Here is a 22,311-nt window from a genome sequence, read left to right on the forward strand (position 1 = left end):
TTGCTAATCTGCAAAGCTAACAATGCTTTTCTTTTAATGACCAACGCATGTATATTGGGTGAAATAGTAAATTTTTAATTAGATTGACCTATTTGGTCTATACATTTAGAATAATAATGTATATATTATAATTATTATAATACATACATATTATACATTAATGCCCTTCAGCCATGAATAATGTCCCTGAGCTTGATGTAGTGCATTTTAGAATTGCCTTATCTGTGAAGGACGACCATCTTTGGAATAACAAACATGGCATGGTGAAGTGAAGTGATGTGAAGGCCAAGTATGGTAACCCATACTCAGAATTTGTCCTCTGTATTTAACGCATCCAAGTTAGTCCACATACATTGGAGCAGTGAGGAATAAACTGCAACCCGTGGACGCACACATCCGGAGCAGTGGGCAGCCGTGGAGCAATTGGGGGTTAGGTGCTTTGCTCAAGGGCACCTCTGCCGTTTCCTACCGCTATTGAAAATCAAACTCGCAACCTTTGTTTTACAAGTCCAACTCTCTTACCATTAGGCTAAGACTGGTGGTTTGCAATGTCTGCAATGGACATCAGGCTTAAAAATATATTATATGCTATTCCCAGCACTGCATTAGATTTTTAGCTAGAACATGGTGACAGGTATAAACAACACAATTTAAAGGGATAGTACGAAATTAAACTTTTGTCAACATTTTCACACCCTAATATCATTCCAAACCTGTACTGGAAGCAGTTTTTTGTCTCTTGTGGAACACAAAAGAAGATGGGGATCAAACTACATTGGAGTCCAATATAACTCTGATTGTGTTCAACTAAAAGTTGAAAGTCATATACACTTATTCCCAAAACTTCCATTGTATAGACAAATTTTTTTTTTAATGTTCCACTGAAGAAACAAATTCATACAGTTTAGTGAGTAAATCATTTTTGAGGGAACTATCTCTTTAACAACAGTGATGTCTGTTCCAAACTCACTAGTGTTTTGAACAGAGCCTAAAAAAAAAATGTATGAGATGTCTCAGAATTTTTAATAAAAAGCATCTGAATGCTTTAGTGTGATCATTTTCTTTTGTTCATAATCCAGAGTCTCATTTATAGTAGGTGAGCATCAAGTTCAAGGCCATGCCTAGGTCAGCAGCACTTTCAAACTTATGTAAGGAACATATTGAGCTGTCACTCACTCACATTAACTACAGCGTACACATCTTTGTAGCTGCGCAACCAAAGTGCCTTCAGGGGCATGGGAACAGATGTGGTTGAGCAAAAGGGAAGTCAAACATGATTTCTGTCTATGCTCGAGCCCCAGACTGTACTGTCTGTGGAGTGTAGCGAGCCTAGAGTGAAGGCAGCCACCGTGGAGTACGCACAATTGGAGGACAAGGGCCACCAAATGCCAAACACGTCCACTGCTGCGATTCTTTTAAAAAACACTCCCCTCCGCTAAAAGGGCCCATTGAGAATCAGCCTTTAGATTTCATTTGAAGTAACCACTCAGGCTGAAAATTTCGTTTTTCTGTGTTTTTTCCTCTCGCCTTTATGTGTGGAGGTGCCCCTATTCTACCCAGGCTAAACACAAATACTGACCAAGAAAGAGCCACTTTTTCTCCTCGCTAGCTGAAATTATGGACTGCAGTTTAGCACTGTGTTCCATCCACCTGGCTTCCTAAATCTTCTTTTATTAATTTTATTTTTAACGGTTGAATTGAAGTCCCTCAAAGCCTTTTCAGCCCATATTTAGTTAATTTGTTGCGCTTGAACCCGACCTGCTCCCCCCGTGGTGGCGTGAATGGGAGAAAAAGGCATGGGATGAGGGGGGGTCTGCTGTTCTCAGGGTTTCTCCACAGAAACAGCCCCTTGACCTATTATTTATCATTTTGAAGCTCTCCATGTTGAAAGATCACAGCAACACAACCCATGCTTTTGTGTTGACCAGTTCATGCATTAAATGAAGAGCCAGGAAGTCCAGAATACATTCCGAGAAAACACCATTTCAAACGCAAACCAAAAATGGACAGTTATCGGAGTGTTATAGTTGCCACAGTTTAAAAAATGATGACTACAACGTTTTAGAGGGTTTTGAGGCCTTGTGTATTTTTTGACCTGGTAATTTGACCTAGATAATTATAAATTGTCATACCAGTCTCTTTTTGTGGTGTATGAAATGGCAAAATTTGGCCATTTAACCTTGTGAACAGTGCTCACTGCGTGGCTCTCATATACTTGTGACAGAAAGCCTTACTCGAATGTCAGAGAATCTCATCTGGTGCTTTTTATACTAGTTCCCTTTGTGTGCTGAGAGAAAAGACATCCACCCCACAAGACAACTTGTAAACTCTGAGAGCAGGGTCTCTGTCCTCTTTCAAACTGAGTTTTAACCATTTGTCAAAACATAGATGGCCATATTACAAGCCTTTCCTTGCATTTTCAGCTTCTAGAATGAACTTTTTTTTTTTCTCTCGAACTCAAACACAGCTTGATAGCCTGTTGTCACTTTTCTAATTGGCCAATTGTCAGATCCACGTGAGGCGCGACAAAGTCACATGTACCTCAAGTTCATCCTCAGCTATGGTCCCATATGTTTGTCAAAATGTGTATGTTGTGTGCTTTTTCCAGCCTGATTTGTGCCCAAGCCATTCCTCTGAGCCCCATTCTCCCCGGAGGAGGTCTGAGCTACACGCTATTTATAAAGAATTAGCAGCTGGGGCCCTTCCAGCCAAATTATGGCAGTTGGGGGGGTTGGGGGGGAATAATCATGGAAGCTTCAGGTTAATCCAAGCGTTGGAAATTGCTCTTCAGTGTCCCGAAAGCCGTTTGGACCAGGTGGACGTCACAAATTCTCTCTTTGCCCTATACGCACACAAACACACACTCGCACTCCAAAGGAACCGGGCAGGAAGTCGTTTTCAGACGAAGGTCCATAAATATGTCTATCTGTTGCCCCCTACAATGGTCGTGCCAGACTTTTCACTGACTTCCCTATTTAGTGTCTGGTCCAACATGGGCTCAGATTAAGATTCACTGCATTACTTCCTTTTGTACAAAAAAAAGGGCTGATACCCGTTTTAGCATCATTGTGATCACCATTCAAGCGTAATACACAGTGAGAGCATATTAAGTTGATTTATAATGATAGACATAAATATGAATTCAGTGTGATGTAATGGGAACTGGTGAATAAAACTGTCATCTTATTTGAATTATTCCTTTATTAGTAGTCAATTATATTAAGCTATTTGACACACTTGAATGCCTTGAAATTTTTAATAGACCTGATTTGTGAGTTTTCTCTCTTTCTATCAGTGTGTTAAGGTTTAGGTATTAAACATTGAGCCTGTCAGCAGCTTCCCTTTTTGTAAACTTGAGTTCAATGTGTTTCTCTATTTTGTAACACCAATAAGTCACTTTGCATTTATCTTGTGTAGCATTCATCGATTTTCCAAAGATTTTTCTTTTTTTTTTACATTTGATGGCTTTTTTAACCTTTTAATAATCATATACCTTTAAAAAAAAATATTATTTTTGTAATTTTTGTTAATATTTCACATATTTTATGCTAAATTATGACTCCAACCATAGCAAATTCAAATAGTAATATACAAAACTTATGGTCATAAATGCTAATTACTATTTTTAAAATCATTCCGCTTTGTTTAATGATACTAATTATATCCTAACATTCTCCATTTTTGTTTTAAATCAATTCCATTGTATTTATTTCAAGGGCATCTAATGTTTAGCAAGTAAATGGTGACATAATGTTTTAAGTTTTCTAAGTCTGTCCAAAAGCTAAATAAGATTGTGGACATGTCTCAAATATTATGTTTCCTATTTTAGATATTAGCAATTATTTAATATCTCTGTTACCAGAATGGTTAACAACCATTCAGTATTTCAGCCTGTGTGCTGTCATGTGCAGGGGGTAAAAATCATGCGAGTTGATTGTCTAAAACCGTGGTCCTCTGTTTTGTGTGTGTGTTTGCTTTGGGTTGTTTTTGTGTGTTGGACATACCACTCTAGATTGTAAATGGGGCAAAAGAGAGCTCCGGAAGGAGACGGCTCATCAAAGCCTGCACTAAGTTTGAAAAAGTGACGTTTTTAGTCAGCAGTAGTATTTTAGCCCTCACTGAGGCCCTCTTGTTCAGCTTGTCAATAGAACGAACGTGCCCTGAATGGGAAACACCTGCTTAAGGGCTCTTGCTGGAAACCACACTTACTGAAACTCCCTGGTGAATCTGGAAACCTCTTGTGTTACTTTCCTGTTTTTAGGTTACACTGTAGAGGCTTCTGAATTAACTCTTGTTGTGAGGTCCAAATGACCCGTGGGTCTCTAAATTAAACTCACCTTTTCGTCCTCACCTTCGTCCACCTTTTTTTTTTTTAAGAATGTCTTGGTCATTCTTTTCCATAAAGTGAAAGTGAATTATACTAACAAAAAAACTATAAAAGGTCCATGAAAGTATGATAAAAGTAGTCCATATGACCTAGGCAAACATTGATTAATGACTTGTGTTGTTTCAAAATTCAAAAACCGCTTCAGTTATTTTAGTGTCACTGAGATACTATTATAGTTTTATTAATATTTTTAATTAGTTTTTATTTTTATATTTTCTGTTTTCATTTTCATTTTAGGTAAAGTTTGTCATTTTGTAGTTTATTTTAAATTTTTTAAATAGGTCTATTTGGGATGCTCCGACCAGGATCTTTGCAACCGATACCAATAGGGCTGTTGTGATAACCGCAATATTGCAATACCGCTATACTGACAAGTAGGGTTGCCACCTTCAGTGTGGCAAAATAAGGGAATTTTATAAAGTGAATTTTACTTTTTTTTTTTTTACTGTTTTTGTACAAAAAATATTTATTTATATAGCCTAAATAAAAAAATATATAATAAATCCTCCTAAAACTATAAATCCTAAAAAAAAACTATTATGTTGTTTCAAAATAAAATTTTGTTGAAACAACACAAGTGTGACTCTTCCCCCCCACACTAACATAAAAAACAGATATTATTAAAATTTATAAAAAAAAAATTGTAGATCTAGAAAGTGTTGTCAACCGTGCAAAGTCTCACGCCATTTGGACAAAGATAATTTTTTATTTATTTCAGCAAACGTAATTTGGGGTCGAAAAGACCGGAACAGCGCGCTACAAGGGGTTAAAAAACGTGCAGGTTTACAGCGCATGTTCACGAGACTCAGTCGCTATAGAAACAAAGACGCTAAAATGCAATCACGCAATGAGCTTCTCTACTACGAAATTGATTTCTTTATATTTGCTATTAGTATTATCCATACTGCAACATCCTTATGTTTTTATTTAACTATATGTGGGCCTAATGTAAAATACGGGACAAATCGCGTCCCTTATTGATTTGATACGGGACGCATCATCTTACTTGTAAATACGGGATGATTCCGTATTTTAAGGGACGGGTGGCAACCCTACTGACAAGCCAACCACAAAGGAATGCAAGCAACCGCCGCAACCACAATGTTTACGGGGTTTTTTTCTCTCCATAAGGCTATGTCCTTCTCCATAAGGCTATGTCCACACCAATGCGTGTGTGTTGAATGTAAAAAAGTTAATAATGATAACGAGATTACTTAAGACTCCCGAGATTTGCATTTAACAAGCCTAAACATACAGTGAGAGAGAGAGAGATCGACTGAGACTCATTCTATCTTACTGGTGAAATATCAGCAATCTTAGAAAGCCTCTCGTCCAGTCAGGTTCGAGGATCGAAACTAAATGTTATACAAACAATAGCCCAGCAAGCTAATAGTCAGGTTTACGTTCTGTTATAGACCCTTCTTTTGACATTCTGTTCTCTTTCCTTTAGTTCCTGTTTTCCTGCTCTGTTTTGTTTCGGTTTCATTGGTTACTGATCATGTCCTAGTTTGTATGTCTAGTTTACTTTCCTTTGTTCTACCCATGTTTATATAGCCCTGTGTTTCAGTTGTTCTTTGTCAGTTCTCGCAATATTAAGCCACTCAAAATCACCACAAGGGAAATTCCTTCACAGAGACAGCCCTAGATTCCGACTACCGATTTCTTGTCATCACATTTGGCTGATACCGGTCCTGATCATTCAAGCTTTATATAAGTGATGTGTAAGCTCTCTTTTGACTGTCACTGCTAACCCCTTACACCCTGAAGGCATTTTTAACGATTTCACATCTACCTGTAAGTGGCATAACTATACATAAAAAAACAAGGCATCATCAAGTACATGTTCTCATCTGATAGAAAACCCCTTCAAATTCTGATCATGTTTGGAGGTTCTTTTCCTACAAGAGTGCTGAAAACCCCCCAGAAAAAGTGATTTTATTTAGTTAATATTGATGCTTGACATGATGACGTCATGATCTGAAAGCAACCGGATTCTGGAAGTCCCATGGCTTTAGCCAAGCAGCAAGTCATGTCACACCGTTATGATTTTCTCAGTACGTGCAATTTACTATGGTTTACTAATGTTTAGCGAAGATACATAGCAGAACATGGCGCAAATGCACGCCAGTGGGGACTTTACGGTTTTACGTCAATAAATTGTGATCCGTTTGTGAGATCAGCCAAATTAAGTGACCGATTGAGTCATTGAATGTGATTAACGCCCGATACCGATCGATCAGAGCATCCCTATGTCTATATATACATATATATATATATATATATATATATTTTTTTTTTTATGAAAATGAGAAATGTTGCCTTGGCAACTAGCTGAAATAAGTTTATTTTATTTTTAGATTTTGTTTTAAGTTCACGTTTATTTTATTTCATGCAACAAAAATGTTTTTTATGGTTTTAGTTTTAGTTAACTATTATAACCTTGACCTGGAATGCAGCACACAAGTGATATCTTAGTGGAGCTTTTTGTTATTTTAGACTTTGAAAGTCTACATTATATGAAAAAGGGAAGGATTACCCATACATTTTTCTATATTAGAATGTCTAGCTATATCTTTAGTACTGCAGTAGTGCTAAAACACACAGAGCTGCAAAGTATGCTATGCTGGTAGCCTAATGATTAAGAGGTGGGTTTGCTGACTCACAGATTGCAAGTGAAGGTCCTAAGTAGAGGTGACCGAGTAATTGCAGTCGCTAAGCTCAAAATCCTGCTATTTCTTCATTGTGCACTCTAAGGGTCTTAACACCTTAAAGTTCCAGAAGGATTATTAGAGTTACTGTACTGTGAATAGTTTTGAATTGAATGTGCAAAAATGTCATGTAGTTTATTCTAAAGGTAAAATATTTTATTAATAAAAGTAATGATTTATAATTTTATAATGATGTTAAATTAAATTAAATAGTTATTTAAAATCTTATATATAAAGGGAACACTTTTATCATCCAAGTTTAGCTTAGAAACACACAAACACAAATTTTAGCTAAATAAATGACTATTCAAAATGGTTATGATTTGGTTTTTGTGATTTAGGTTAGGTTTGTTTTTATTATGAAAATTGAATTCCTTAATGAGCGCTAAGTGTGTAATTAGGAGATCTTATTCCCCCACTCCCAAGTGTGCACACTTGTTTAGGATCCGTCTAATGAGTTTTGTTTTGATGTGTTTATTTCATTTCAATCACAGCCCTTCCTTGTTCTCATCACTCGCTATTATGCTATTGATATGGGGCAGCGCAAATAGCGGAGTGTACATATCCTCATTAGAAGCGAGTGTTTTTGTGATGGGAGGCGAGGTTCCGTGCTGCTGCTTGACTAATAGGGGTTGGCTGGGGCCCCTGAGGAGTCTCTAATGACCGCCTGTGTCAGATTCCCTTACAGCCGGGCTCGTGGCACAGACACAAGGAGCTGCCCGGAGCTATGTGCGTGTATATGTGTGTGTTTGTGTGAAAGGGTAGGTGTCACAAATACATAAAGTCTCAGCCAGCTGCTTGTTGTTGTTGAAACTCGCATATTCATTTCTGAAATAGGCTACTGTAATTAGACTTCAGATCATTATTATAGATTTGTTTATGAAACCAGACTCTTTGCCAGTTTGTACAGAGAAAGAAGACCGGGAATAGTAGAAATACTGGGGAGAAAAGGGGGAAGTAGGATTGTGACATGACACAAGACTGATTTGAACCTCACAAGACCGTCCTCACCCTAAAGCATGAATGCTAACCGCTAGGTCATGGCTCTGATGTTTTTGCAGTAATTTTGTTGTGTAAGAACTTTGTCTAGTTAAGTGTAAAGAGATGCTCATCTCTATGTGATGCTATCTGTGCCCAAAGGGTCAAACAGGCAGAGCAGATGTATTTAAGCTCAGCTGGAAGAGCATCATCAATAACTCATAGGCATAATACAATCTTTTTTATACTAACCCATTTTTTATTATTATCAAAGTTAAGATTTTGTATATGTAAAATAGTTGAATGTATTTTTTTTTATTCTCTATTTTATTCTATTTACTTTTTTTTATTTAGACGTAAAACTTTTTGGGATGGCTGGAGGATATTAGAAAAAAAGCTTGCTTTTGTACTGTATTTTCACTATCTTCATACAATTTTGACTCTTATGCCACACTTACAAAATTACGAATGCCATTTATAATTATGTAACAAAATATCAAACCAAGTGGCATTTATTTTAAAGAAATATGGCACAAACATACTTTTTAAATCAAAATAGGCTAAGTTAGATTTTTTAATTATAAAATACGATATATTATTTAAAATTTTGTAAAATATATAGATGTTATTTTGCTTCATGAGAACCTAAAAATCACCTTGATACCATTGTTTGAAATTCATTATAAATAAATTGTAAAATTCTTGTAAAAGCTCTAGTAGCATTTGTTTCCCGATTCCACCTTGGTTTGATATATTGGTTTCTAATGAAATGACATTCAGATATTTTAAGTGTAACTAAAGTGTCCAAACGTTTCCAAATATTATTTCATGCCACTGTATATTTGTCCCTATTTAATTTGGGCTATTGATTATGTATTTTAAAACCTTAGTTGGGTACCACAGGTAGTTAGACTAAGGGCTGAATACATGGGAAAATAAACGCATTTGTTTTTTTTACTCTTAACTCTTAAATCATTAGTATTGTATGCAGTTATCACGTGTGATTCATTCCACATTGTGATGCGGATAGAGATGTCTGTGCCGTCCTCTTGAAGCCTGCTCATCAACTGCATCACCGCTATTGTACACCTCTTTCAAATGCTCATTAGGCAAAATGCCAGAAGTCTGTCAACTTTTAACACCAATAACAGGATGCTCAGTTGGGTCCATCGCCAGGAGCTGCCACCGAGAGCTTTCTTTTGTCTGTAGGTTACTTTTTTTTCTGTGTGAATTGTAATGCAGCTTTTCACAGTCTGCCACATAATGTCCTCTATAGATTTTTGCCCGTTTATTGCTGAGAAAATCTTGTAACCTGCAGCGAACGGATGAATTACAAGGCGGCAGTCTGACCGACAGACAAACGGAAGGGTATATCCCTCCTCTGGCCTCTTGCAGGACCTTACAGGAGAATTGGCAATGTCAAGGGATGAGGATTTGAGAGTCAAGTGTTGCTGAATGGGAGCGTTGGTGGTCTGGGTGCAGCTGCCTCGAGAACAAGTGGAAGAAATGCAGAGACAGCGAGAGTTGCGCGCCCCATGGAAGCGGACCTCTCCTTACTTTTGTCTTTCATCGTGTGGGCCGGCCGCTGAAAAGCTTGGCAGCGCCTGTGACTCCAGGCAGCTAAGCTAGCAGCTCCTAGCACTCAGTATGCAGCCAAAGTGCTGGAATGACAACGACTCCATTCATTATGGAGGTAGAGGCAAAGGCTGTGGATCTCCTCTGTCTGTTTTGTAGAATGGGGGATACAGAAGAGGAGGGGGCGCTTTCCCCAACTCGCAGTACAACGGACGAGGTAAGGATGAGGGAGCAAGAGAGAGCGAGAGAGAGAGAGAGAGAGAGAAACAGAAAGGGAGGGAGAGGGAGTGAGCGAGAAAGTGGCAGCGGTGGAGGGGGACCTTCCATGCCGAATGATTGAAAGAGGCGGAGAGGAAGCAGAACTCCATCAGATGAAATGAGGTGAAAATAATTCAGGCATTAATCAAGCCTGGCCAAAAGGAGGCTGTTCCCCCCCATCCCCCCCTCTCTGCGGAAGCAAACGGAGAGGTGTGAATGAAGAACTCGAGAGTTGAGACGAGAGAACTACTGGGCACTATCGAATCATGTCGGAGTCCAACAGCAACGCAGCTTGTATGGCTGATCAGGTCAGTTGTGTTTTTGTCATGTTTGTGCTGTTTTGAAACGGGCAGCATTTTCGTTTTCTATAGATGTTGAGCTCTGCCGAGAGGGAAATTTGAAAATGTTGTTTCTCTTGAGCGAGTGAGAGCGAGCACGTTACCCGACGCATCAAAGCGGCAATTGTACGAAGCTGCCCGGACGACGGTGCAGGGTCCTGAAAGAACTGAATTAATCAAGACCAAGCATTGTCTGCAGTGCCTTATTTTTCGGCCATCATTCAGGGGGCCTGTGACGACTCAATAGCCCACAGACCACGTGAGAAGCTCTTTAAAAACCAGACCACGTGTGGGCCAACTGAAAAGTTTTTATAACAAATTGCAGTGGGAAGTTCTGGCGACGCTGGTGGAAGGGTATGTGATAAAGTTTCCAAGGAAGTGGGCAGGAGAGCAGTGTTTGAGAGACAGAAGGAAGGAGGAAAGTGTACAGGCTGAAAGGAGGGCTGGCCCATATTTCTCCTTTTTCTGTCTTCCTTCACCTCCTTTTTTTAGTCACCAAGGCACTTGTCACTTAAACAATCATAGGGAAGATTTATTGGAATTAAAACGTATAGATATCCTATAAAGTGCTTTGTGCCTCAGAGATTTATGTTGCCGCGCCAGTTTTGGTTGCATCCTTACCATTGCACCTGTTTCCGTTCCTCCGTTTTGTAGGAGTGTGTGAAGTAGGATAAAGTGAGAGTCTGGTGACTAAATACAAACTGATAAGACAAAATTAGGTTACTTGCTGTAGGTAACGGACAAAACTTTTTTGTGGTGTGTGTGTGTGGGTCGGCGGGCGGTGGGGTGGGGGGGGTGTGTGTGGTTGAAATTATGTAAAATCCATTTATCGTCATCTTGTTTAATCTTGATATGAATGTTGGCATTCTTATGGGCTTAATTAAAACCGTTTCTATCATATATCTCAAGTTCGGGGAAATGTGCAGTCTCAAATTGCATTGTCATGAAGTTATATTCGTGAACAGTTTTTAAAGTGCAAATTCTCTTTCATAGTTTAATTAGTACCGAGAAGCATTTACTCTGTAGTGCTATTTGATCTGGATTTTGGTCTTGCCTTTAGTCAGTCCTAATGTGATGTGAGTCTTTGACTTTGGGATGAGACCTTATGAAACCTCATAAGCAATGCTCACCTGACCTGATCAAGTGTGTGGACCATAGCTGTCTGTTTGTTTTTTGTCTTTCTGTACCGCCTTTAAAAGCATGCAAACTTTGCATAAACAGCACAAAACTTTCAGAAATCTTTAGACAATGGGCATTTACATATAGAAGCCTTTAAGGTAAAGTATGTTACCTTTCCAGTGTTTAATTGTCCATTTTTAAGTATCAGACAAAGAAGGTTTTTTTTTTATTTGTTTTTATATAATCTGTAACATATCTCACTTGAGCATTTTTTTACGATTCCTCACAGTATTTGACCCCTGTAACGACTCTGTTTTATGGACTCACTGCAAAAGGGGGTTTGATGAGGTGTACTGATTTACTCGATGATTTCTAGCAGTGCCAGAACCCCGAGAGGCACCACAGACTCAGGTGTCCAGCTGTAGAGCTCACTGATTTATCACACATATACACACAGAGGAGCAGGTGCATCTGCCAGAGCCACAGCCTCCAGCCTCCAAACCCCTCATGTGTACTTGTGCATACGGTGGGGAAACATCGTCATTTCTCTGTTTAGGCTTGAGCGTTAACTTGAATGAAATTGCATCCTTTGGAAAGTGTTTGCATTGGGGCTGATAGTCAATTATTTCTGATTTGCCAGATATTTTAATTTGCACATTGCGCAAACAATGAAGTCTATATAACATGTACTTTTCAAAATTTGAATGGATCTACATAGCCAAAATGACCAAACCTGAACGCTTTAATTTGACTAGTGTAAGAGAATACTAGTTTGAAGTAATACATTTTTAGTTGTTTATACATTTTTAAAGTGGTGTCACTGATAGCAGTTCTCTATAAACAAGTCAATTCATCGTTGATCATTCTTCATATTCTAAATGACTTGGTCCCTCATAAAGGTGCAGCATTCTCCAATCACAGCTATGCCTTTTTCATCTGATTAATCCTATGCTGTAGATTCAGCTCTGTACTGTTTGACAGCTTAGGCGATATGGAGCTCCTATATATTAGCTCTCTGATGTGGTTAATTCTACTGGATCCTGTAGTGTTGTCTAATGCTATCTGTTAGAGTAGAGCATGCTTGACTTATAATTGTGATAATTTGAGCCAGTAATTTCATTTGAGTAACTTACTGGGTCAAAATGTCTTTACAATGATCTATGATGATCGACGTTTAGAAAGCAAATGCTGTTCGTTTTGACTGCAACACTTGATCATTTAGAGATGCTGTGTCTAGTGATTGGTTTCACATAATGTTCCAAAGAGCAAAAATGATGATGCTATAATGTTTGGGGAGAGTAAGTGTTTAGCAAAAAATCTCTTTAACAACGTAGCTGTAAAACTGTGGCACGTTGGTTTGTCATATGCACAGGTATGAAGACCTGTGTGAGCATGCGCTGTCAATGATGTTTATTACGAAATGTGTTTGCCCTATCACAATGTCAGCAAACTGCAAGGATAATTTATCATCAACATTGATGTATATAGACTGACTGAGATTGAGACTGAAATCGTGTGTGTGTGTGTGTTTTGATGTTCTTTGTGTATATATGGATTGAGGTAGGTACAGTACAGATACCACAGTGATGCGTTTCTGTTTTGCATTTTTGTAAATGAACACAAATATTTTTATCACAAACATTATCAGCATAGCAGTGTATTTTAAGTTTACTTGAAAAACCAACATCAATTGCATAATTTCTTAGTGTGTGTTATTTCCCATTGTACTCGAGCTGCATGAACTGCACAAGTTTTTCAACAATCTGATGATCTAGTTGTCCAGCGTGATTTGAAAATGATCAAAACATCATCTTGTGCTTCAGTGGAAGAACATCTGACCTTTTGTACAAAGTTCACATGCTCACTGTATATGGAGAGAGAGAAAGAAGAGAGAGGGGAAAAGAGCAGTCAGAAGCATATGTGTGCTCGGAGGCAGTGGTCTCTCCTGTCTCACACTCACTGCGCTCGTGGGCTTCCAGCTGCTCTCTTTCTCTCTCTCTTTATGTCCATCTTGCTTCATTTCTCACTACCCTTCATGGGATGATTTTAAAAACCTTCGAAATGATTCTCTTTGCAAAACTTTTTTTGAGAACCAATAGCGTTAATTGATTTCTTTTCCCCTAAGACTTGATTTTAAGAGTCATTTTACTCATGTGACCTTCCGTCAGAGCTTCATGGATAGGTGAAGGTTGTCTAATGCTGGCAGCTATGACAGCTGTTCAGACAGTGACCCTCTCTCGGTCATGGGTACTTTCCTCAGGCCAAATCTCACTTTTAAACTAATCTCACTCATCTTTTGCCTTGTCCTCTCTGACTCCCTTTATCTCTCAAAGCCATTTGTTCCCTTAAGTTTCACACTGTTTTCCCATTCTTCTTTTTATGGCCATAACACTATACAATTCTATTACACTTTATTTTTAGGGTTAGTTACTTGTAATTATGCATAATGTCAATTACTATAATAAGTACATGTAACATGTAAGTACATACGGAGCCTCTAAAGGGACCTTTAGAAAAATAAAAAATATAACAACTTTTTCGTGCTCCTGAGACACTATTGCGTGTGCCTAAGAAACTTTTCATGTGCACACAGAAATATTTTGCGAGCTCACGCATTACAATTTCCAGTTTATTTATACTATAACCTATTTTCTTTATGTACCACTACCATTTTACTACTAAGAAATCAAGAGCATGTATGCACATTAATTAATAAAGATCTACTTGCTCAAAATTTCTTGTTTGGGCAGTATACCTCTCATATCACGGCCTTATGTCCGCTTTAATGCATCCTACTGTATGTGACGGCCGAGAAACTGTGCCGTGAAATGGGCTGTCGTATATATTGCTCTCTTTATGCATGTATTGGCCATGTTTATCAGATGGTGTTAGGCTACATTATTTCTTCATTATTATTCATTATATCACATTGCTGATTTCCTACACAATGCTAAAACAAATACTAACCTTGAAATCACATCCTGATAGATGAATCCATTTTCTGAACTCTGAATTGAATCCATGAAGTCTGAACATTTCTTGATGGGTAACTGTGTGATGGAGTTGACCAATGAAGTGTGTCCTTAATTGGCCTTAAAATAATCATGCACATTATTTATAAGTAAGGGATAATCCACGACTAGCTGTGCATTATACAATTTTAACACACGACGTAGAAGCAAATAACCACCGAACATAAAGCATGAAAGTGCATGAAGCAAAGGCACCTCTGTGGAGTGCGTTCAAATTGTTTAATGCACAGCTAGCCATGGATTATCTCTTTTCTGCTGTTTCTACGCTTGTTATTGGATCCGGAGATTTCAAAAGATGCAAAATAGCTCCCCCTATTATAACAATGAAAACATGGGTTGCTGGAAAATCCCATCAATGGCAGGGAAATAGTTAAGGTGTTATTGATGTTTGCAGTGGAAAGATAAAAATTACAATTACTTTCGTCAGTAACTGCTGGTTAGATCTCACATTCTGTCTGCTTTGATTCAGACACAGAAATATTGTAGTTCGCTAAGATTAGATTGATTTAAATAAATAAATTATAGCATTAATTTGAGTGAGGGAGAGATATGTGTGTGAATTACCTTTTCTGTGCAGTGTCTCTACTAACAATGAAGCTGTGAGTTTAATTACTTTAAAAACAGGGATGTTACCTTTGGTTGCTGAGAAATATAATGTAGCAATTCAGTAGAGAGGCTATTTTGCAGGGCAGTGTTAATAAGTTTCTGTGCTCCTGAATGTTTCTATTTGCGCGTGATGTGCATGTGTGCTTCAATGAAAGCAGCGCATTAATATAGAACGGTGATTCAAGGGACTGGAACTACCTGTGCATTAAACTGTTTTAATTCACATCTTCTAGCCAGGAACATGTTAAACATATTATTTCATGTCTTGACTGTATTTCTCATGTCTAGACTGTATTTCCCAGTCACATTCTTTTCAGAATTAGGGGCTCTTGAAACACAATAATGCTATTTATACGTACACTTTTAGCTGTGTAGCATTAGTATTGAAGTGTACTCTAGAACAAAGAATTGCTCTTATTTTTGTGGTCTATTACTAAGAGTCATTCTGTGTAAACACTTGTCTTTTGAACAAGCGTGTTTTGGCTGACCCTACTGCCACCTCTGCAGCTGTCACAGCAGTGAGCCTACTTATTTCCTGACCAAAGGGCAAAGATTCTTTCTGCAAATACAATTTCTTTTGCACAATATGTCATTTAAAGCACTGCCGTTTGACAGGCTAAATGTTGTATGGGAGGATTTGGTATTTGCTGATTCTCACTGACTGGGGAAAGTTTAGTGTGTCGATTTGCCCGAGGGCTCCTGAGGAAGAGAGCTGGTCTCACAGTAAAGCAGTCGCTCAGTCAGAGCTTCAGCAATCTCCAAGCCGTGCACATGCCATGACAAACTGAACCCTCAGGACGCAGGAGAGATGAAAAAGTCAGCACTTCGATTCAGAGCTGTCGGGCCAAGGGAACAGCCTCAGATCTCTTTCCACACGCTTTATTTACCCCCCAAAACATCACATGCCATGTGTTTGTGATAGTCTGACCATTCAGTTTTACAGTTACGTAGGTCTTGGTTTGAAATGGGGTTTGCTCATATTTTAAACAGTGTGTTAAATGGCATACTCTAAACAAAACATTTAGGTTGCCCACATTTTTCAAGACAAGGTTTTGTAATTAAACTTTACTGTTTAGTTCCCTTTAAAATTAATATTTCGGGTTTCCAGTATTATCTCTATATCCTAATTATTAAGCTCAAGCAATAGCTTTTATGGCATACATCAAGGCATTTACAATTAAAGTAAAATTGAGCCTAGAAATACAAGTTAAATTTCACATGGTTTACAGGAATCGTTTTTGTACAACCACAAGGGTTTTTTCATGCCAACATTAATATTATCCATGCATGTTAACATCAGAAATGTGTGATTAGAACTAACATTGTATGTGTAAAGTTTTTACAGAAATAAAATCCAACTCAACTGGTTTAAACACAGATAATACGATTTTTTTATGTGTGCACCAAATCAGCATATTATAATGATTTCTGAAAGATCATGTGACCCTAAAGAAGACTGCAAAGAAGAAGTAATGGCTGCTGAAACTCAGCTTTGCAATCAGAGGAATAAAATACATGTAAAAATATATTTAAATAGAAAACCATTAGTTTACATTGTATAGTAATATTCCACAGTATTACTGTTTGTACTTTTGATCAAATAAATGCAGCCTCGGTGAACGTAAGAGACTTCTTTCAAAAACATTTAAAAGTTTTGAGCAGTATATATCTTTACACTTGGTTGTCATGATGATCTAACACAGGTAAAGCCTGCAAACATTGTAACTTTGCATAATGTCTGTCTGAACAAGGATACCAAGAAGAGAGATGTTGTAACCTTGTTGTGTTAAAGATGGTTGACTTAAATCAGCAGAGCATAGTCATTCTTTGACAAAAACCTGTCAGGAACAGTTTAACAAAAGCATGAATCATCACAGCATGCTTCAGTTCAGACAGGATCCACAAATATTACATAAGTGATGAATAACCAGAAGTTCATCCACCTGACATGTATTTACAGATATTACGATTTCATATTAAATATTATGACATATTATATATTATTTCTTGTCATTCTGGTCAGAAATACAGTGGATTTGATTGTGGTTCATCTAGGTCTGTAGTCTAACTTACAGACAATAAACAATGAACACAATGTTATACATAAAACAATGAACACAATGTTATACATAAAACACAGAAAACAATGCTTTAAAGTGACTTGAACTTCTGGTTTCTGTGTGTCTCGCTTGTCAAAGTCTGATGCTAATCGACTCTGAAGATGTTTTTCAGTCGAGAAGCTGAAGTTGCATGACATTAAGTCTCTATGTTTGATGTCAGCCAAAACTGGGGTGGCTTATGCAACCCTGAATCCCTGAATGGGCCTTTAAAAGTGCTCTAATTGGCCCTTTTCAGCATATTGTAATTTAAAATGGGTCGTTCCTCAAATTCAGTCCCAATATAACAAATTCATTTGTTTCTGTGTTTACGAATGCAAAAAGCTCAGCAATAATGAGAATCAGCCCTGGGTACAATGATAGAGAAAGGTCAATACTGTTTATGTCTCTATATATAATGCATTAGGAGATGCTGGTTGAACATACCTAGTTGTGCAGAATCTGGAAACAAAATTTCTGAGATGAAAGTGTGTGAAGAACAGGTGAACAGCTTGCAATGCCTCACATGTCTGCAGGCTACGCTCCCTCATTGTTTGAATTGAGCACTAATTTAATGATCTGATTATGTGAAGCTTGTGTCTGCAGCTAGACCTAAACATTTTATTCCTGTTTATTCCTGTTAAAATAGGAATGTTTTACTGTCATCATGTGTATATATACCCATGTCTCTTAAAGAAAAGGATACAATCTTGTGCATAGATATGACAGCCTGTTGCACTATAGTTAGAAGCAGCCAATGTGAATATATCCTTTGTGACTCTTAAGAAACTCCCAAAAAGCCAAACCTCCAGGCTCCTCCCCTCTCCCCACCCACAGCTTAAGGGTAGAATAGGTTCCACATGGAGCCGTGTCAGTCTACTCCAACTGACCTGGAGAGTTCTGCCTCTGACCCCGCTTACACGCTGATGCTTGCCTGAATGCTTTAAGTTTCTGCTTGAGTAAGCGCTACTAGCTGGGGTGTGCAATGGACAGCAGAAAGGTAAGACCAAAAGAAGCGAGTGAGGCTAAAAGTGTAATATTGAGTGTAACATATAAAATGTAATATTGAGGCGTCAGTTATCAATGGAGAGGTGAGATCTTTTAGACCAATTCTAGAAGTCACTTTGAGCTTAAGATGCTTAAAGTCTTTGGTAAAATTAGACAAAAGCCAGGTAGGTGGGTCCCACCATTTTTGCTTTAGTGTCTTCGATCATTCTTGGAATGCTGTTATACATGTTCTGATCTGTGAGTGTTAACATGACATGAGGAATGATGGAAATGGATATACAGTATGTCCCATTCTATGATGGTTGATGATGTTTTGATCTGGACCCTAAGGTGTTTGACTTGATCTAGGCGGTCAGAAAACCACTATTCATTTAAAGTTGGAAGAACAAGGCACATCATGAGAGTGAATACTATTTGGTTATGAATAATGGGTATTTTGTTGGCTGTTATATGACCATGAGCCATCTGCAGACCTAATGACTCCCACAAGATGGCTACCAGAGCTGTTATGGTTCCTTCCTAGTGTTTAACAGCTGACAACTGGCTTTATGGGTTGAAGGCAGACTTTTGGTTTCTTTAAATGGAAACTCCATATTTGCACAAAACTGTTAATTCACTTGTGTGGTATCATACTTTCTTATATTTAGCAACTAGTGATTCATTTGTGAAGCTTGTGACCAGTTCCTTGTGCGCAATGCAATTCTGTATGTGTCCAATGATATATAATAATTTAGATATAATGTGATCCTGGTCTTATGCTCACCAAAAAATATTGCTTGCTCAAAAATACAGTATTTTTTTTATTTTTTATTTTTTTATTTTTTTACAATTTAAAATTACAAAATACAGTAATATATATATTTTTTATTATTATTATTTTTTTTACAATTTAAAGTTACAAAATGATACTCTCTATTTGAAATCTATATTATATCTATATTAATGTTAATTGAATTTAATTCAGCATCATTACTCCAGTCTTCAGTGTAACACAATCCTTCTAATATGCTGATTTAGTGCTCAAGAAACATTTCTTATAATTAGTGTTTTTATTGTTTGTAACTAATGTTTTTGTTTTTAAGAAAACTGTGATACATTTTTTACTGTCTTTACTGTAATTTTTGTAAGATTCTTACTGACTCCAAACTGTGTGTGTGTGTGTGTGTGTGTGTGTGTGTGTGTGTGTGTGTGTGTGTATCGTATAATACATAATCAAGTCGCTTACTGTGAGAACACTTGTAGAACCAAATGCTGCTTTATGTCAGTCTCTATAAACATATTCTAATATATGGTCGTGTATGTGACAGCGTGAGTGTGGATTGAGTGACTTGAACTCTTAATGACCTGACATTTAGGCCACCATCACTTCCCTACTTTTGTGCCCCTTGTTCAGGTTTGGGGTGCCTTGCCTGACAAGTCACCATTGCAGATGATTGATCAAGCATGAGAAGAGTGTTTTCAGGTTTTAAGCCAATTAGAGAGCTGGAATATGACCCACTGCGCACAGGGTGAGAAGCCGGAACTCTGCATCTTTAGCAGAATTACTTTCACCTCACAGAGATTGGATAATGTTTTTTTTTAAGGACTGTCCACACTGGTTAATTTCATTCCAGTTAAAGAGAATGAACTTGCCCCCGTTTACTCATTGAGTACTTTTTAGGGGGCCATAGCTAAAGGAGTTTATTAAGTTAATCAGGACTGTGGAATATGGAAGACCCATCTATCTTGAAATTAAATAGTCGAAATGAATAACTTGCTGGGACCTTCTCGTTTCTTACGCAACTTTCATTGCCAAGTATTATGAACGTGAAGATTTTTCTGTTTGTTTGTTTCCTCAAATCCTTCTACCACTCCTGCCCATCCCCATCTGCCTTTAGGACAAAAGAGATTGTCCCGCCCCAAACACACTGCATTTGCTGATATAGAAATTAGCATGTCTTTTCAAAAAGTTATCCTTTGAAACAGAATAGGAAAAGATACAAAACCTAAGATAAAAAAAAACAAAAACATTTGAATACATGAGATGAATAATGAGGCTCAGCTGAAGCTCTGCAAGAGGTGTTTTGGTAGCAATCCCAACCCCATGGTCTGACCTCTGACCTTGATAAACAAACTCGAGGTGAAATCTTACTGGAGTCTTTGAATGAGTCTGTTGTATGTCTCATCCTTTCCTGGGGAGAATGAAGCCCTCATCAGCAGAGAAAGATTGAGGATGTTGCATTTGAAATGTGAACTGAGGGTCAGTAGACAGCACTAGAAAGGGGAAAGGTCAGCTCTGATGAATGGTGAATCCAGGGACTTGGGTGTTTAACCATTTCAGAAGTGCCGAGAACACATTTCCTTTGGCTTCCTTGCTTCTGTTTTTGTCTTTCATGTTCTTAAATTGCTTCAGTCGTTTATTTTCTACTCTGCATTCCTCTAAACGTACTAGCCTGATGGGAAAAGTTTTGCAGCATTAGTCAGCAGTAGGTCTCTAATCTCTTTTTATGTTTGGACCTGTGCAGCCTTGTGAAGTTTCGCTGTCCAGGGTGAGTTTTAGAATCTGCACTATTTTTATGATTGTTGGCCACACCTTTGACTTATTGACTTCAGTGAGCAGAAAGTAATTGATTTGTCACAGTATTTCATCTCACTTTTCCATAGACTTTCCTCTGCTGGATTATATACGTTTTTTAGGATCTTTTTGGGACCGTAATGATCTCAAATAAGTATGAGTATGGGTTTATATGAGAAAGAATGTTCAATCTATAAACATCACATGACTCTTCTCACAAGGTGAATCCTAAAATAATCTATTGATAGTTTTATTCCATAGTGCTGTGGTGAATTAATCATAGAAATCAGGCGAGCAGATGTGTGAAAGATCCCCTGATAAGTGTGTTTTGTTGACATGCACCACCAAAGCACACCATGTCACTCTACCATCTGTAGACGGGGTAAAAAAAACAACAAAAAAACAAATACTTCTGGGGAGATCCCCCCCCCCATATTTATTTTAGAACTATTTATATTTATCTTAGGGATGCATCAATAATTATCAAATACAGCTAAAGTGTATTATTAGTCTTTTAACTGGTATGTTACATCATCTGAGACATTTGCTTGGAAATGTTACATCATTTTTTTTTATACAATCTAAATGTTGCCTATATTTATTATATAATATTTATTTTTCTGTTAGAAATATTTATACATTTCTGTTAGAAATATTTATAAATTTCTGTTAGAGATATTTATATATTTATTTTAGAAATATTTATATATTTATGTTAGAAATATTTATATTTCTCTTAGGGATGCATAAAAAAAATCTTAATATAATCAAATATTATTAAATCTTTCAGTTGCTGTGTTACATAATCTGATATTCACCTCCCACATTTTGAGTTTTTGCATGCAGTTCATTGAAGCAGATGACATAATCAGTTATGGTCACAAGAAGAATGTATAGCCTAAACGTTCAGTCACTCTCGCTTTTGTTAGGTGATCGTTTATTTAAAACTTCAGAGAGCCAACATTTAATTATTCAAAAAGATTCAGTCTATGAACACACACATATAGCTTTATGTAATAGACACTAAAACACACACCCTATTGAGCCAAAAAGGATATTTTGAACCATATGTAATGCCACAGCACATTCTGCATGTACGTCTCCAGGCATTCTGGGTGTTAAGTTGAGAAGTCACAGGTCAGTTCTCACTTTCCTTCTTAAATTGACAAGGTCACATACCTGCAATGAGTTACTCAGAGGGAGCTGTGCTGCTGTCAGTCACAGGCTTCAGGCTTCATGGATAGATGCTCTTCTCACTGTTTGAGGTTGTGGGACAGGAAATTGTGGAATTGTGAAATTTGGGAGAAAAATACAAACTCAAGATAATGTTTAATGCTGTTGTGATGCAGTTCTAATTTTTCTTTTCTTTTCATTCCTTTTCTCTCTCTTTCTCTTTATCCTTGTTCCTTTCCCTTTTCTTTCCCTCTTTTTCTTTTTGATTTTTTTCTTTTCTTTTTTCCTTCATTTGCTATTTCATTTCATTTCATCCTTTTTTATTTTATTTATTTTTTGTTCATTTCTTTTCTTTCATTTTCTTTTCCTTTTCTTTTTTCTTTCCCTTTTAGCTTCTCGCTTTTCTTTCCTTGCTCTGTTTTTTTCCTTCTTATTTTTTAAAAAGAAAGTCTAAAAGGTAAACCACTCATTTGACTCAG

The 22,311-nt window shown here is 37.4% G+C and overlaps 1 protein-coding gene across 3 annotated transcripts in view; it reads left to right on the forward strand.

Annotated features, from left to right (window-relative positions):
* slc6a9 (solute carrier family 6 member 9) overlaps nt 1-22,311 on the forward strand; it is a 51,029-nt gene that overhangs the window by 12,070 nt on the left and 16,648 nt on the right. Inside the window, exon 1 of one of the 3 annotated variants that reach the window (XM_079613264.1) lies at nt 9,915-10,214. The exons of 1 other annotated variant lie outside the window; for it this stretch is intronic. In XM_079613264.1, the coding sequence (XP_079469390.1) occupies nt 10,173-10,214 (42 nt within the window). In that variant the 5' untranslated portion in view covers nt 9,915-10,172. Of the gene's footprint in view, nt 1-9,914; nt 10,215-17,926; nt 18,098-22,311 lie in introns of those variants that run through there. One more of the 3 variants, XM_079613266.1, reaches the window with a different exon arrangement.

Source organism: Phoxinus phoxinus, assembly GCF_949152265.1.
Source record: "Phoxinus phoxinus genome assembly, chromosome: 5".
In the NCBI taxonomy this organism is placed as follows: Eukaryota; Metazoa; Chordata; class Actinopteri; order Cypriniformes; family Leuciscidae; genus Phoxinus; species Phoxinus phoxinus.